The sequence below is a fragment of the Salvia hispanica genome, chromosome 2 (assembly GCF_029641045.1).
Source record: "Salvia hispanica isolate PSC_SH4W2 chromosome 2, Shi_PSC_v1, whole genome shotgun sequence".
NCBI classification, from domain to species: Eukaryota; Viridiplantae; Streptophyta; class Magnoliopsida; order Lamiales; family Lamiaceae; genus Salvia; species Salvia hispanica.
The window spans coordinates 61,892,224-61,907,821 of record NC_142693.1 but is presented as its reverse complement, the minus strand read 5'-3'; the positions used below and the strand labels follow the sequence as shown (position 1 = coordinate 61,907,821).

Below are 15,598 nucleotides of genomic sequence, written 5' to 3'. Positions count from 1 at the left end.
ATCAATTTCTTATCCAAAATCAACACTAAACTATGTCCCATATATTTGTTCATTTCAATGTTTTCTCTTTTTTTTCGGATTTCATTTCCAAGGTAAATTTTTTTGGTCTCTCTGTTTGACGGCAGTCTCCCAATCTTCTTCTTCTTCTCTCAGTGATGGATGATTTCTCTCTCCCACAAGGCTCATTTTCTCTTGGATTCGATAGTTCCACTCAGTAAGTCTGAATTTAATTTTTTCACTTCTGGAATCATTAATTTTTTGAAATTAGCGATTTTCGTATGGTGATTAACACTCTGATGATCATAAAATTGCGTATTGTTTCTAAAATAGGGCTTCCTTTGAAATTGATATGCTGTTATTGAATATAAGATGTTGATTTGAAATTGAGATGAAATTGATGATCATGGTGCCATGTAGGTCACTGAAAGCAACTGTTTTGGATGCGAGCTTAAACATTGTAGCTCAGGAAATTGTCAATTTTGATTCAGAATTATCACATTACAAGACCAAAGATGGTGTTTATCGAGACCCTAGTGTTAATGGTAGAATCGTTTCTCCCACCATAATGTGGGTGGAGGCATTAGACCTAATCCTTGAGAGGCTCCACAAATCGGGCCTTGATTTTGGGAAAATCGTTGCTGTCTCCGGCAGTGGGCAGCAGCACGGCAGTGTGTATTGGAAAACCGGGAGCTCGAGGCTGTTGTCGTCCCTGGATCCGAAAAAGCAGTTGGCGGATCAGCTTGGCGACGCCTTCTCGGTGAAGGAGTCGCCTATATGGATGGACAGCAGCACCACGGAGCAATGTAGGGCCATTGAGAAAGCTGTGGGTGGCGCCATGGAGCTGTCGAGCCTCACTGGCTCGCGTGCTTATGAGAGGTTCACCGGCCCACAGATTAGGAGAATCTTTGAGACGCAGCCTGAGGCTTATAAGAGTACAGAGAGAATCTCTTTGGTTAGCTCATTCATGGCTTCGCTTCTTATTGGGAGCTATGCTGCTATCGATCACACTGATGGAGCCGGGATGAATTTGATGGACATTAAGGCGAGAGCTTGGTCGAAGAAGATTTTGGAGGTCTCTTTTGCTGCATTATGTGATTTTGTGAGGTTTTCAGGTCAATTGTAATATTGTATGCAGCTAGCCTCTAATCTCAGTTTTAAATCTTCGATTTTCTTAGGCCACAGCACCGAGTTTGGAGGAAAAACTAGGGAAGTTGGCGCCTGCATATGATGTTGCCGGTAAAATCGCTCCTTACTTTGTAGAGAGGTGGGTGGCATCGCATCCTAATCTGGAATCTCAATGACGGCCCTATGCAGTATTTTAATGTGATATGCATTTCTTTCTCGATACTAATTATCTATGTCTTCTCGTAAATTTTTTCAGGTATCATTTCGACAAAAACTGTCTAGTCATTCAGTGGTCTGGTGATAATCCTAACAGCCTAGCAGGTAAATGTTTATTTATGTGTATCATTCTTCCTCGTAAAATGTAAGTCACTCATAATGAATATATTACTTGCTCCGACCTTTCATTACTTGCCCAATTACACTGCATCAGTTTGTTGATTCCTAGTTGTTGATTGAACTTTTCTATTTGTTTCAGTTTACTTACCTGATGATGAGATAGTAATACTAGTTTATAGTTTTATTGGGGATTGAACTGTGGAATTAATCGACAAATTGTGTTTCTTTACTCTGTCAGGTTTGACTCTCAACAGTCCTGGGGATTTGGCAATCAGTCTTGGCACCAGTGACACTGTAAGTTAGCTTGGTCGTGTCCCCTTTTCCCCTTATGATATTCCTGACATTGATTTTTTCCATTTTTGTCCATTATCTCGGGTCTTCATACTGTGAAATTTGTGAGTAAGAAAGATAAAGCTGTTCTTTACCAATCTAAATCAGGATCTTCTTCGCACTTCTTTTGATTTGTTTTTGTTCATGCATACGACAATATAGTGTTTATATATCTGCATTAGAATGCGGAGTTTTAAAAAGTCTGGATATATGACATTCAAGAATTCAGTTGGGTAGAGCTTGATCTATCACGCTTTTTCTATAGGTTTTTGCCATTACTAATGAGCACAAGGCATGCTTAGAAGGGCATGTTTTTCCTAATCCAGTGGATACAAAAGGCTACATGGTTATGCTATGCTATAAGAATGGCTCCTTGACCCGTGAAGGTAAGAACAAACACTAACACAATGCTATCTTTCCTGAAAGTATAATGAGACGTACATTGAGTTTTTTGCTTTAACTGGCAGAGATACGGAACAAGTGTGCGGATAAGTCTTGGGATGTTTTCAGCGAATATTTGCAGCGGACACAACCTCTAAACGGTGAGTGCATCTAATTTATGCCTACTTAATCAAATTTTGCATTAGTGAGATGCTTATAATGTCTACTTTTTTCAGGTGGAAAGTTGGGATTTTATTACAAAGACCATGAAATTATTCCCCCGTTACCAGGTTAGCATACTCGACTTAGTAAATGTGCTGTATTTTCCATCAAAGATACACACATGATTGTCCTATAATTGCAGTTGGGTTCCATCGCTATGTTCTTGAGAACTTCAAAGGAGATACATTAGACGGAGTGAAAGAAACTGAGGTTACGGAATTTGATGCTGCCTCCGAGGTTGGTGGATTAAAATTTGCCTCTTAACATACATTATGGAGTAACACTCAACCACACACTTAACCGAGGCTCCTTCAGGTTCGAGCATTAGTTGAAGGTCAGTTCCTCTCTATGAGAGCTCATGCTGAGAGATTCGGACTACCTTCACCACCAAAACGCATAATTGCAACTGGTGGAGCATCGGCAAATAACAGCATTCTCAAGGAAGTAGCTTCAGTTTTCGGGTGCAACGTCTATAAAATCCAAAGCTCAGGCAAGTTCTTGCTCAATCTTCTCTTTCCACCATATCAATATGGGATTCTGGTGATGGGTATTGATATTTGATTATGGAATGTCTTGTTCAGACTCGGCTTCCATGGGAGCTGCTTTAAGGGCTGCTCATGGTTGGTTGTGCAGCAAGAAGGGCAGTTTTGTTCCGATTTCGTCCATGTATTCGGGCAACTTGGAAAAGACCTCTCTCAACTGCCAACTCGCCGTTGCTGCTGGAGGCCACGACCTCGTCTCCAAGTATGGTTTGTTGATGAAGAAGAGAGTAGAAATCGAAAATCGCCTTGTGCAAAAGCTCGGGCGATTGTGAAAACCGGTCCGGTTTTTAATACACTGGGTTCACATGAGTTACTTATGCTCTTTTTAGTTTTTAGGTTTGGGATTTTGATGAACTTTTTCCAATAATCCAACTTGTATAGATGTTGGTTTCTCTTTATATTTTATTACAGTTTGTCTTAAAAATAACTCGATTTTTAAAAGTAGTAGTAATTACTATGGATAACCCATTTGTTTATGATGATATTATTGTTAAATATAATAGATACAAAGTTGATAATCTCTAGCACGATCCCTTTTATATTGCATATTATTTTCTTATGGAATAAATAATTACTAGTTAGTTGGAGGTTTTATAAGTGGGTGAGAGAAAAATAAATATTTTATTAAAAGTCTAATTAGGAGTAAGTTGAATGAGGGATGCAAATGAATATGGTCTAAGAAATATCAAATTAACGCTAACATAGCAATGAAAAACTCTGATTATCTTTTGAACTTAAGGTTTTGAAAATAATCCACGGTTCGTGTATTTTCTTATGAGTATATTAAATTGGTGTTCGGTTTCCAAGATAAAATAATATCAAGATACAATTTATGATTGAATTGTGAGATTATTTTAGTCATATGGGGTTAGCTATGACTAATTATCTCATGATTATCCATCTAGGATTGAGTTGTGGGGTTGAATCTTATGAACCAAACACACTACAAATTTAATCCCGGATACAATCTTACAAACCGAACACTAAAGGTGATATACATCAAAATCATAAAATAAGTGTTCAAATATTTCAGATTTTAAAAAATATTTACTTATTAAACTAGAAAAAGGTCTAGTATCAAGCCTACAAAGAAATACTGTATGTCATTACGAAATAAATTAAGGACTGTCTATTACTATCAAACATTTTATTTTATTTTATTTTGACTACTTTCTTTTAGTAAACAAACTACATAATCATTTCGACCAGACGCCATTCACATTTATGAAATACCTAATCACCTGGATGTGCCAAAATTAGATGATTGTGTAATTGAAAATTAATGTTACCATTAAATAAAGCTTGATAAATCCTAATTAAACAAAGAGAAAAACAAACATTAACATACATAGACACCCTAGTCTAAGAAATAAACAAACAAATTCATAGGAATATTAAGAAGAATAATCAGCATTTAATTTAATTTAAAATTTAGAGAATATATGCAATTGAAATTTGATTGAAATTGAAACATTTTGATTCATCTCAGATTCTAATGGAGTATTCTTCTCTCCCTCTGCGGTCTCTGTTTCTTGGTTTTGACTGTTCCACTCAGTGAGTCAATTCTTCCCTTAAAATCTTAATCACCACCTAATTTACACTAGTTTTATTAGTACTATTTGTTTATGCATCTCTGCTTTAGCACTTGCACCTGTTTAAAACGGCATATTCTGTTGCTTGTAAAATTGCAGAAATCTTTGATGATGATGATGATGATAAAGAAACTTGTGCAAAAATTGAATCTTTAATTATTTGAGCGCATGATTGTATTATTTAATTTATTAGGTAAAAAAATTAATTTAATTTGCTACAGTGGTTGTGAATTTTGTTAATGAATTTGGAATGATGAGTGCAAAGGTTGAATATATGGTGTTGATTTCTTGTTTAGGTCGCTGAAGGCAACTGTCTTAGATCAAAACCTCAGAACATTTGCTACAGAGGTTGTGAATTTTGATGATGAATTGCCCCATTACAAAACCAAGGGTGGTGTTCATCGGGACCCTGTGGTCGATGGGAGGATCGTTTCGCCTCCTTTGATGTGGGTGGAAGCGTTGGACCTCATATTGCAAAAGCTTGAGAAATCGCAGTTTGATTTCGGAAGGGTTGTGGCTGTTTCCGGCAGTGCACAGCAACACGGAAGTGTGTACTGGAAGAAGGGGAGTTCGGTGGTGTTAGCATCGTTGGACTCTGAGAGGCCGTTGGTGGCACAGCTTGGTGGTGCGTTTTCGGCTGAGGAATCGCCTGTTTGGATGGACTGTAGCACCACGCGACAGTGCAGGGCCATTGAGGAAGCGGTTGGAGGTGCGTTGGAGCTGTCCAAGCTCACCGGTTCGTGTGCTCATGAGAGGTATGTGGGACCACAAATTCGGAAGATATTTGAGACACAGCCGGAGGTTTATGAGAATACAGAGAGGGTCTCGCTTGTTAGCTCCTTCATGGCCTTGCTTTTGATTGGGGGTTATGCTTGTATAGACCACACGGATGGGGCGGGAATGAACCTAATGGATATTAAATCAAAGTCTTGGTCTAAGATAGCGTTGGAGGTCTGTGTCATGCACGATGTGGTCGACTTCTCATCATATTTTTGTGATGTTAAAGCTATTGGTAGTTTGTTAATGTTGGTGTTTTTCGATTTTTCAGGCCGTAGCTCCAGGTTTGGAGAAGAAACTTGGAGATTTAGCACCAGCACATGCTGTTGCTGGTTTCTTGTCGAACTATTTCGTGCAAAGGTTGGAAACTCTTCTATTCACAGTCTACTCAATAGTCCTTAATACATTGTCTATATAAATATTGAAGGCAGCAATTTCTAAAATCAAGATTGATTTTTAGCTTACTTATGTCTTGTAATCTGAATATTGCTACACATATGCTTTCCCATGATTTAAAGGGCATCCCTTGTGATAAGCTAATGACAAAATTAGTCATTTTGATTTGAGGTTGACGCATTCACGAGCATTGATACTTATATCTACTGGCTTAATTAAGGTGATGTTCGGTATTGCTTTCAGATATCGTTTCAAGAGAAGTTGTATTGTTGTTCAATGGTCCGGGGACAATCCTAATAGCTTGGCAGGTGGGTTATCCATAACTGATTGAAATGATCTTGGCTAAAGAGACTCGCCATCGTGATTAAATTATGCTAACAACCCGTAAGACAGTAATCCCTTTCTATGTGCTACATTGAAAAATCGAATATTTACCTCAACATAACTAAATCAATGCAAGTGTTTATGCTCTAAAATGCATTTTAGTGTTTAATGAAAATATTCGTTGGTTTTTCAAGTCTCATCAACATTTCAAACATAATTGACAGAATCTGTGCTTAACTTCTACCTGATACTAATCAAAGATGTTGAATCGTCGAAAATGAATATCTGATCGATGCCTATGGACTCTTTGGCCATTGCTTCCTGCTTATATGTTCGTTGATTGTTTTCAATTTTGTTCTATGGTATAGTTGCATAATATAATATGACCAAAGAAGTCGAAGAAATGTATTTTGATGATTCCCTATCTTCTCAAATGAACAATATGTTTCTAGAATTGTTCCACCAATTCTAATATACTCCTTACTAATTTATCTGTGTATGGTGCATTTTCTTTTTTGGCATATCCATAGGGTTGACTCTTAATACTCCCGGAGATCTGGCTATAAGTCTCGGCACTAGCGATACTGTAAGTCAATCATCGAGAGTTGGGTTCGTTTTTTTCCTTTTAGATATGTATGAACATTACAAGGTCATTAATATTATGCTACTTAGTCGTTAACCATCATCGGTTTTTATGCATACATCAAAGACGCTCGTCTTCACTTGATTACCTGTGGAAGGAAACAAATAGTGGATGACTATAAATGTGTTGGCTTAAACAATATCTCAGGTGTTTGGGATATCCAGTGAACATAAGCCCAGCCTCGACGGGCATACATTTCCTAATCCGGTTGATACAGAAGACTATATGGTAATGTTGGTCTACAAGAACGGGTCCTTGACCCGTGAAGGTACCATTCTCATGTCCGGTGCTTACATTCATGAGAAATCTATTTTGGAGGTCCGTTTTGGTAATGTGACTACGACTTGATAGACATTCGTAATAGGTGTGCCCAAGAATCATGGGAACTTTTCAATACATATCTGAACCAAACACCGCCTCTGAATGGTTGGTAAAGCATGCTACTACCATATCAAAACGAAAATGTTTCGGTTTTGTTAGTTCTAATCCCGTTTCGTGCTACAGATGGGAAGATAGGCTTTTACTACAAGGAGCATGAAATTCTTCCACCACTTCCAAGTTAGTGTATTTTTCTTTATATTTATCAATTTTTTGCTTGCTCAATATTTTCTTGCTGCAATGAATGCAGTTGGTGAGCATCGTTACGTTCTTGAAAACATTAACGACCCTCTCTCTGGAATAAAGGAGGTCAGTGTCGCGGAGTTTGATCCTCCTTCTGAGGTTGGCATCCATCCAATGATACTAATTCGATTGAATTTATTAACTGAAAAGCTCTACTATAGCTACAACTTTGCAGATTCGAGCATTGATCGAGGGGCAGTTACTCTCCATGCGTGCTCATGCAGAAAGAATCGGGATGCCTTCTCCTCCAAGGAGAATAATCGCCACCGGTGGAGCATCTGCAAATGAGTGCATACTAAGCTTGATAGCTTCCATTTTTGGGTGCAATGTGTATACAGTTCAAAGGCCAGGTAATGCTTACATTTAATTAAGAAAAATAAGAGAAATGGATTCTGATTTTAAATTTTTAATACATGAACTTTGGATTTTCGGATTGAAAGTTCATGTATTTATAGACAAATAATTACTTATATTAATCACAATTAGGATTTGATTAGGATTAGATCACATGTTCTTGGCAGACTCAGCTTCGTTAGGGGCTGCGTTGAGGGCTGCGCACGGATGGTTGTGCAACGAGAAGGGAGCTTTCGTTCCTATCAGAAGCATGTATACGGATAGATTGGAGCACACCTCTCTCAACTGCAAGCTTTCAGCACAGGCTGGTGATCAAGAACTCGTTGATAAGTACACGTTGATGATGAAGAAACGAGGTGAAATCGAGAAGGACCTGGTTCATAAACTAGGACGGGTTTGAAAAGATTGAAGATTGACAAGGTAAGTTGATTGCCATTTGCCATAGTTTGTTATGATCGTTGTTTGCATCAATTTTTTATGTTTGTGTTTCATGTAGTAATAATGTTACTTACAGTTAGAATTTCAAAACCATCTAACTTAGTTGTGTTCATCTTTGCTATTTGAATATAATTATTGGAAATAATTAAATCTATTTAATTTAATTTTGTTCACAAAACGTACACCTATAATAAAATCAATCAAGGTATACCTAAATTCCTGGACCACAGCTGCTTGTTTCTTCATTTAGTAATTGAAGATTTGAACCTCTTATCTATCCTTTTGTGGTTCATTTCCAAGGTTCAACTTGTGTAAGAATTTGAATTAAAAATAAAACTAAAGATATATAAGAGGATAAATTCACTGGATCTTGTTTTTGTTTTTGTTTTTTCTTTTCTTTGGGGAGAAAATCTAAAGATATTATATCTTTTTTTTTCCTTCAAACACTTCTTGCTATTTTAGAAACAATAGTATAATATATATAGTCTTGTAAATGGATTCATCTGTTTAAATTTATTTGGTAATGGTTAATGATCAAATTTATCATGACCATCATTGTTTTATCAAATCTAATCCAAATTTTGAAATTTATCAACTTTATCTTTATATATCATATTGATTCTATTCCCTTTTTTTAAAAAAAAACTTACTAATTCTAACAATGTTTTTTCAACTCATATTGTTTCCAAAATTAAAAATTATACATTCTCATATCCCATTTATTTTTGGGAGAAAAATAAGAGCTCATCTTTGTCAAGTCTCAATAATTACTTTTAGGTCAAGAAAACACTTTCCTAAATTCCATGTCTTCCAAGATTATACTAATTATTATTATTAGTATTAACCCACAACCACAAAAAAGAGAATACAAAAATAATTAATTCCACAAACTGCAGGAGGCAAAAAGTGGAATTAGACATTTACCTGCATTCTTATCCGTAGCTGTAAGAATTGCACAGAACAATGAACTATAATAACAGAAGAATTAATAGAGTCCTTTTTTTGTGGCAGAGCTGCTGAAAACTGATTTCAAATTGTGCACAGTTACTACTTCAAATTACATCAGAAAAAAATTAAATATGAGTGAATAAACATCTTTGATCTCATAAATTTTCACTGCATTAATGCCATGGTAAATTTTAGTTGGATACCTTTATAGAACTCCTTAATGAGGCATCATGTACAAAGCAGATGTTTGTTGATTCATCTATACATATGAATTTATGATCATAAGTTATTGCAGAAAAAGTTTCATGCTAATGCAACAAAGTAAAACATATCATCAACTAGCACGGCTAAAGAGCTCGAGACCTCAAAACGTAATCAAGTGAGCTATAGACTCTCGATGACTCAAGTTCGCTTTGGTCATTTTCTAAGATGTATATATAGAAGACAAAGATGCAGCTTGAACAAAACAGATCATATGATATTGAATCTAAAGAAACATGGTCACGGAACCAAGAAATATAAATGCAAGCTAGAAATATTAATAATCATCTGATCAAGATATGCAAGATTGATCATCATGATTGGCAAATGAATTTCACCTAATATGTGAAGTTGTCTACAATAGAGGCTGCAGGCGGCATCACAATGCCCCGGCCAACTGATTAGCATAATACAGATGTTAACCAGATTCGTTATCCTCTATTATCGGAAAACGACTCCCAACCTTCAAGTGGAAGGAAGTGAATTTGTGACTTCATAAGCCCTTAAACTAAAGCATCCTTCTGTTTGATTCTTTAACAATAAATCCAAAACTTGCTCATTGAAATAAAACCATCTGTTGCAGCCATTGCTCCAAATATCAATACTAAAGATTAAGATGAAGCCTTTCAATAAATCATAGAGGTCTAATTGAAAACATTTGGAAACCAAGATTACATTTGAATTTGTTGAAGAAGCAGAAGCACCCTTCCTTTACTCAAAAGGCAAAGAAAATAAAAGGAAATTGGATGATCAAAGGCCGGCATTATCAGAAAGGAAGTAGCTAAATTAACCAACAAGAAGAATTAGAAAAAGGGACATGAAAAATGAAAGCATAAACTAGATACCATCATCATCAATTAATCATAATCATCATTTCAATTCAAGTACAGTACTGTCTAGTCTCCTTTTTCCTGAGATAAATACACAAAATCTATGTATACCACCAAATCCCAAAATGCTTCATTTCCAAATTCTGAGCATTGGCAAATCCTCCTATCTCCTCATCAGCACTCTCCATGAAAATGTTAAACTTCCAAATTAACTCTATTTCTCCTCATTAGATTAGCCAATAGGAAAAAAGAGAAGAAAGAGGGCCAATAATATATATAAACTCCATAAAAGAGTCTCCTTTTTTTCAATTTCCAATATTTTAGAGAACAAAAAACTGTAAAAATGCCTGGCTCCATCCTGTTTGCCTTCAACCAGCTAAAAAAAAGGAAGCATTTCTTTCTCCATCACCTATGAAAGACCCCATAAACACCTCAGATTCACAGTGTTACAGTCTTCCATCAAAAGGGCAACCTCGTCATTCCACCCAAGAACCGCCGCCGCCCCACCTTCCATTCTTGTTCAGCAAATGGGCTTCAAGATTTCCCTTCTCTCTCACTCCACTCTGTAAAAATCTAGTCTTTGAAATGCTAGAGAGAGAAAGATTGGATTTTGATTAGTTTGTGTAAACGTCAAAACTGTGTTTGCGTGTGTGTGTGTTGGGATTGGAGATTCTAGGATGGAGAGATTGAGGAAATTAGTTTAAATGGAGAAATGCCGGTGAAAGGCCATTTTCAATGATGTTCCCTTATTCTTAACTAACTACATATTCCTCTTGTCAAAATTCATTCCAAAAAAAAATAAGGATGGGCTATCTAAGCAATAACTATATCGTTAGACCATTTTCATCCGTGTGATAATTATTTGTAAGACTATATTTATATTTAAAAAACAAAATTACTAAAATTAATTGTACACACAAAAATAATTACAAATTAATTCTAGCTTCTGAGTACGACCGACGCACCCAGAAATGCAGAATCAAGACCGAATTGAAAACCACTAAATCAGTTATTTGTCCCGCCATAAGAGCATCTCCGGTGGCGCCCTTCCCATTAGGACTTCCCACAAAAACTTCCTGCCACGTCATCACTAGGACTTCTCATTCCACTGCCACATCACTAGGACTTCCCGCAATTAAATTCACAATTATTCAATTTACGGAATTAAAATTTACGGAATTAAATGAAGTTCAACGAGCCATATTTATAGTTTTTTTATAAAAATAATAATAATAATTTTTAGTCGGACGTCCGACCTCGACGTCCAACCCACGCCACAATGGCGGACGTCCGCCCGCCCGTCGGTCTGATATCCGAGCCCATCCGACGTCCTCACGGGACGTCCGTGTCCTACCTTTTTCTTCACTACGGCTGACGTCCGGTCGGACTTCCGCGACGTCCGCCGTTGGAGATGCTCTAAGCGAAAAAATTCAGTTCGATTCTCAATTTCTTAACTGAATTATCAGCCCTAGTTACATTATATAACGATAATCATGTTATTACGATTTTATAAATCCAACATTGGGTTAGTACTTTTACACAAAATAAAAACGTATTGTTGTAGCGACATGAATCATATACGAAAAAGACCATAAAGTGATATGTAAATGCGTTACAATAACATTATTTTTTATAAATATTGTACGTTCTTATTACCAATTGTAAATTCAATATGAATTGTGACATGACTATGCTAACTGATGATAAGTCATTGGACTTAATTTTGGCCTACCACAAACTTTATTTGCAGTTTGTAGTCAAATTAGTTTTGAGCAAAGATCAACACCGACAAGTGAGGGCGCAATTGACATTTCAATCTGCTTCTGCAAAAAAAAGTTTGACTAAAATCAGAATAATTAATTTCACAATCTGACTTACTAGGTGTATATTGTAATTAGTACTATTACATTGTATTTTCCATTTTCCATTTTCCATTTTCTTTTTACTACAATGTTATATGTCTAAAGTTTCTTACTACTCCCCATATAGGAGTAGTAGATATTTTAGGTTAACGTATTTAATGCTCCTGGTTTTGAAATTTTAAAAAATACTATAGTTTAATTTACTTCGTAGTAATTATTTATAACTAATCATCCTACTATATAATTTTGGAAATCATTTAAGTATTGCATTTTTAATATTTAAATGATAAGTATTCCAATTAATTCACTTATTGCAGTGCAGCAGATACGACGTTAGCTCTCAGAAAATGTCATTATTTGTTTGTAAGAGAAAGATGCCGCTGAAAACTTTTAGTTGTATAACAAAACTTCCTTGAATTTTGAAATTTATATAGATAAATTTGATTTTTATGATTTATCTAGGGACTTGTTAATTAATTTATTTATATTTGAAAAAAAAACTGAAAATCATAAAATCGAACCTAACTACAAGTCTCTCCTTGGACACATATGTAAACGCGCAATATCGATTGCAATAGTTAAAAACAAACATAAATATTAATAAAAAGTAGACCAATAAATAAAATAGTCACGAGGACGATGAGGATGCAGAATTTAGTTAGTAAAACACTTTTCCTATATTCAATAAGTTTGAAATTCAAATCTTAGCAAAGTAAATTAGAATAACTGTTGATTATCTTTTGAAAATAAATAATAATTTTAAAATATGGTAGTAGATGTTGATTTAGTTGTCATCTAGCTTATCTTTCGTATTTTTATATTTTGCTTTGCATGGACTATAAGCTCCCTAAGTCTCTTGGTTTAAATATTTTTTCTTATACACAAGGCGTAATATGCTCGACATTTGTATATCTATCAACAAAAAAGGAGATACTATGTTTACCTAATCAATCCGAACAAAAATAATCAATATATAAACTTGCATCAATAAAACAATTTACAATGAAACAAATGAAACTTATCCTGAAAATTCATAAGAATACTAGTATCAATAAATTAATCAAAGCCTCTATTGTTAAATAAAGAACTAAAAAAGAAAAGTTTATTCTTCAACATGAACTGGCAACGTATGGGTTCTGTTTTCAACTCCACCAATTCTGTGAGGAGGCCACACAGTATGCGTGACACGCCCGCAAATCAAACCCAGAGGAATCTGCCACAACATTTAGGGAGACGAAAGTTAAGAGTCTCGTGCAAAAGCCCGTCAAACTATCATATACGATTCTGAACACAAGCAAACACCAACAACGCCACTGGATACTAGGCATATCTTAACTAATCGAAAATATAATGTTAATCACCCATTAACATGGTAGAAAGAAAGCAAGATACCAAGATGGTCAAAATTCTGTAGTTAACACTTTCTAGGACATTCTTGTGACTTAATTCTTCCTAAACTGACTTGCACACAAACATATAAATATGTTTTCATAACAAATATCGAGCACCATACCGGGCCAAAAGATCTTGAGTCAAGGCTACAAGCTGAGTTATCCCCAACAACCCAACAATGCCCTTCGGGAACCCTCACAGTGTCAAGTGAAGGGACATCAATCCAGTCGCCTGGCAAGCCAACGATTCTTTTTATGTTTTTCTCCTTATAATTACTTGGGGAACTGTAAAGAGAAACACACACGTACGTACTCATCATGGCATCTCATAAGTGAAAATAGAAGAAAGTTAGTCTTAAAAAATTAGCATATTGTACTACTACTTCATGGTATATGTAAATCTTAGTCATTTTAAACAAAGAACAAATTGAGTATCTTTATATAAGTCCTACAACGACAACAAAAAGGCTCGAGAGGAAAACATTATGTCTTTACCATATGAAGTAACTCAGGTGCATTCGAAGGAATCATTGATGACATTGTACTGAACACATTATCAAACTCTACAGATTCAAAGTGTTGCATCAAATTGCAGCAATCTATTTAAGCTATAATGACTCTTGAAACAGATAACACCAAACCAATGTTTAGCTCTAACGAAACTATGTTACAAATCTAAGAATTAATTCTACAGCGCATATATTGTTTATCAACATTTCCCCAAAAAATAACACCTATAAATCTGAAACAAAAGCATCAAGCAATATGATAATGTCGCTCGAGAAACAAAAAATTACCGAAAAACGACGACATCGCCACGTGTGAACTTGTACTTGATAAGGCAGAATTTCTCAACCAATACGCAGTCATCTGCAAGCAAACACACAATCAAGCCCCAAATTGAGGGGAGATGAAGGGACATTTATGAAAAATGAATTAGAAATTTTACCAAATGAAATTCCGGTAGTACTGTCAGTATGGGGGTTGAAAGTCGGAGACATGGACGAACCACGAACAGCAGTAAAGCTAGCATATCGGTCGGAAATCGTGAGGCAAACTACGCCTGCGGTGAAATATTTTTTGGCTAAATCCAATAGAAATATTTTAGGAGACATAATTCGAATTCAGGAATAGCTGCCCAAGAAGGCAGCTGGCCACCTCGGAACGGATGAGAGATGTTTGGTTTGGGGATGACTTCAAGTATGAAAAATCCTGAGATCAGAGGTTTCAACTAGGGCAAAGTCAAGGTGTTTAGATATGTTAAAAATTAAACTTAAGAGCTAGCAATTAAACTACACAAGCACGTCCTTAACCTTAAGGGCGATGCAGTTATTTTATTAGCATAAGAAACAGAGAGGCCTGGGTACTTTATCACCCACATCCAATCCAAGCCAAGCAAACAGCCTCTTTACCATTTCAATGGCTTCAAGTACTTCATCTGTATCAGTTTTTGCACAAGATAATGAGACAAATGGTAGAATACCGCAAATATCAAACTCATTTCTCTTGAAGCATTTCCTTAGCAACTAAAAAATCACAAGCCTGGAATAAATTATCAAGTTTCAGCAAAACCACTAATAAGTTCCTAAAACTAATTTTTTTGCAAATTGAAAAGGAATTTCAGTGCGCCATCAATACAACAGCTCTGCGATGTCTAAATGTAAAACATTTCTTCTATTAATTGATTCATATTCCAGAAATTAGGAAATTTTACATCATATTGATCAGAACGCAGTTTTCATCACTCTATTAAATTGTTGATTTTCAGTAACAAAATTCACCTCCAAAATTACAGGATGTCTCCAGGAGAGGGTTAAGGAGGCGCAACTACGGCTGCATCAAGTTGTTAAGCGCATCGGCGATGAGCGGCGGCACGGCTAGGGCACTCAGTTTGAGCCGCGGGTTTATGTTATCGGTAACGGATAAGATTAAATTAAATTCTACTATTAAAATATTATTAGTAAAAGAAAATACAAATAATATAATCATATTATACGAGATCAATTTTAGACTATATAAATACTCATAATAAAAGAGCTAAGTGATGTTCTTGATTTTTAAATTTTTTTTTTTTTATATATTCGAATAAGGTTAAATGACATGTAATGCTAAATTGTTGGGCTCATACCAATAATTTTTTTAATCGGAATTTATTAAAAAAACACAAGCACGAGGGATGCAACCTAACGCCACGAACAATGCAACAAAGTTCACTCGGAAAAGAG

At 35.7% G+C, this 15,598-nt stretch overlaps 3 protein-coding genes across 7 annotated transcripts; 2 read left to right on the top strand and 1 right to left on the bottom strand.

Annotated features, from left to right (window-relative positions):
• Nucleotides 1–26: 26 nt before the first annotated feature.
• LOC148932852 (xylulose kinase 2-like) lies at nucleotides 27–3,412 on the top strand. The gene is made up of 11 exons (XM_089063814.1): nucleotides 27–214; nucleotides 418–1,072; nucleotides 1,176–1,264; nucleotides 1,382–1,446; nucleotides 1,700–1,755; nucleotides 2,057–2,177; nucleotides 2,259–2,333; nucleotides 2,409–2,462; nucleotides 2,537–2,631; nucleotides 2,710–2,884; nucleotides 2,976–3,412. Exons 1-11 carry the CDS (start codon nucleotides 156–158, stop codon nucleotides 3,206–3,208), a joined length of 1,677 nt encoding a protein of 558 aa, XP_088919940.1. The 5' UTR covers nucleotides 27–155; the 3' UTR covers nucleotides 3,209–3,412.
• A 931-nt stretch (nucleotides 3,413–4,343) lies between these two features.
• On the top strand, nucleotides 4,344–8,193 carry LOC148932851 (xylulose kinase 2-like). 3 transcript variants are annotated; one of them, XM_089063799.1, is made up of 11 exons: nucleotides 4,344–4,490; nucleotides 4,825–5,479; nucleotides 5,577–5,665; nucleotides 5,945–6,009; nucleotides 6,556–6,611; nucleotides 6,816–6,936; nucleotides 7,020–7,094; nucleotides 7,173–7,226; nucleotides 7,297–7,388; nucleotides 7,465–7,639; nucleotides 7,811–8,193. In XM_089063799.1, the coding sequence occupies exons 1-11, from the start codon at nucleotides 4,432–4,434 to the stop codon at nucleotides 8,041–8,043; spliced, it is 1,674 nt and encodes a 557-aa protein (XP_088919925.1). In that variant the 5' UTR covers nucleotides 4,344–4,431; the 3' UTR covers nucleotides 8,044–8,193. The 3 variants fall into 3 exon arrangements, with proteins under 3 accessions (XP_088919925.1, XP_088919924.1, XP_088919926.1); XM_089063798.1 differs by having other exon boundaries at nucleotides 7,787–8,193; XM_089063800.1 differs by lacking the exon at nucleotides 4,344–4,490 and adding an exon at nucleotides 4,567–4,721 and having other exon boundaries at nucleotides 7,787–8,193.
• A 4,738-nt stretch (nucleotides 8,194–12,931) lies between these two features.
• Nucleotides 12,932–15,307, bottom strand: LOC148932850 (uncharacterized). Of its 3 annotated transcripts, none has more exons than XM_089063891.1 (6): nucleotides 15,155–15,307; nucleotides 14,687–14,811; nucleotides 14,323–14,604; nucleotides 14,171–14,243; nucleotides 13,496–13,658; nucleotides 12,932–13,195 (listed from the first exon to the last, which is right to left on the bottom strand). In XM_089063891.1, the coding sequence occupies exons 3-6, from the start codon at nucleotides 14,486–14,488 to the stop codon at nucleotides 13,085–13,087; spliced, it is 513 nt and encodes a 170-aa protein (XP_088920017.1). In that variant the 5' UTR covers nucleotides 14,489–14,604; nucleotides 14,687–14,811; nucleotides 15,155–15,307; the 3' UTR covers nucleotides 12,932–13,084. The 3 variants fall into 3 exon arrangements, with proteins under 3 accessions (XP_088920017.1, XP_088920016.1, XP_088920015.1); XM_089063890.1 differs by having other exon boundaries at nucleotides 14,323–14,585; XM_089063889.1 differs by having other exon boundaries at nucleotides 14,323–14,811.
• Between the last annotated feature and the right edge of the window lie 291 nt (nucleotides 15,308–15,598).

Excerpts from the sequence above, each read along its gene's own strand:
- LOC148932852 (XM_089063814.1), top strand. The coding sequence starts at position 156 with ATGGATGATTTCTCTCTCCCACAAGGCTCATTTTCTCTTGGATTCGAT. Across the intron at positions 1,265-1,381 it reads GCTCCTTACTTTGTAGAGAG|GTATCATTTCGACAAAAACT; the intron begins GTGGGTGGCATC and ends AAATTTTTTCAG. Across the intron at positions 2,463-2,536 it reads AATTATTCCCCCGTTACCAG|TTGGGTTCCATCGCTATGTT; the intron begins GTTAGCATACTC and ends CTATAATTGCAG.
- LOC148932851 (XM_089063798.1), top strand. The coding sequence starts at position 4,432 with ATGGAGTATTCTTCTCTCCCTCTGCGGTCTCTGTTTCTTGGTTTTGAC. Across the intron at positions 7,095-7,172 it reads CCAAACACCGCCTCTGAATG|ATGGGAAGATAGGCTTTTAC; the intron begins GTTGGTAAAGCA and ends TTCGTGCTACAG. Across the intron at positions 7,640-7,786 it reads GTATACAGTTCAAAGGCCAG|GATTAGATCACATGTTCTTG; the intron begins GTAATGCTTACA and ends GGATTTGATTAG.
- LOC148932850 (XM_089063889.1), bottom strand. The coding sequence starts at position 14,488 with ATGTCTCCTAAAATATTTCTATTGGATTTAGCCAAAAAATATTTCACC. Across the intron at positions 13,659-14,170 it reads GGCGATGTCGTCGTTTTTCG|TTCCCCAAGTAATTATAAGG; the intron begins GTAATTTTTTGT and ends TTCTCTTTACAG. Across the intron at positions 13,196-13,495 it reads ACTCAAGATCTTTTGGCCCG|ATTCCTCTGGGTTTGATTTG; the intron begins GTATGGTGCTCG and ends ATGTTGTGGCAG.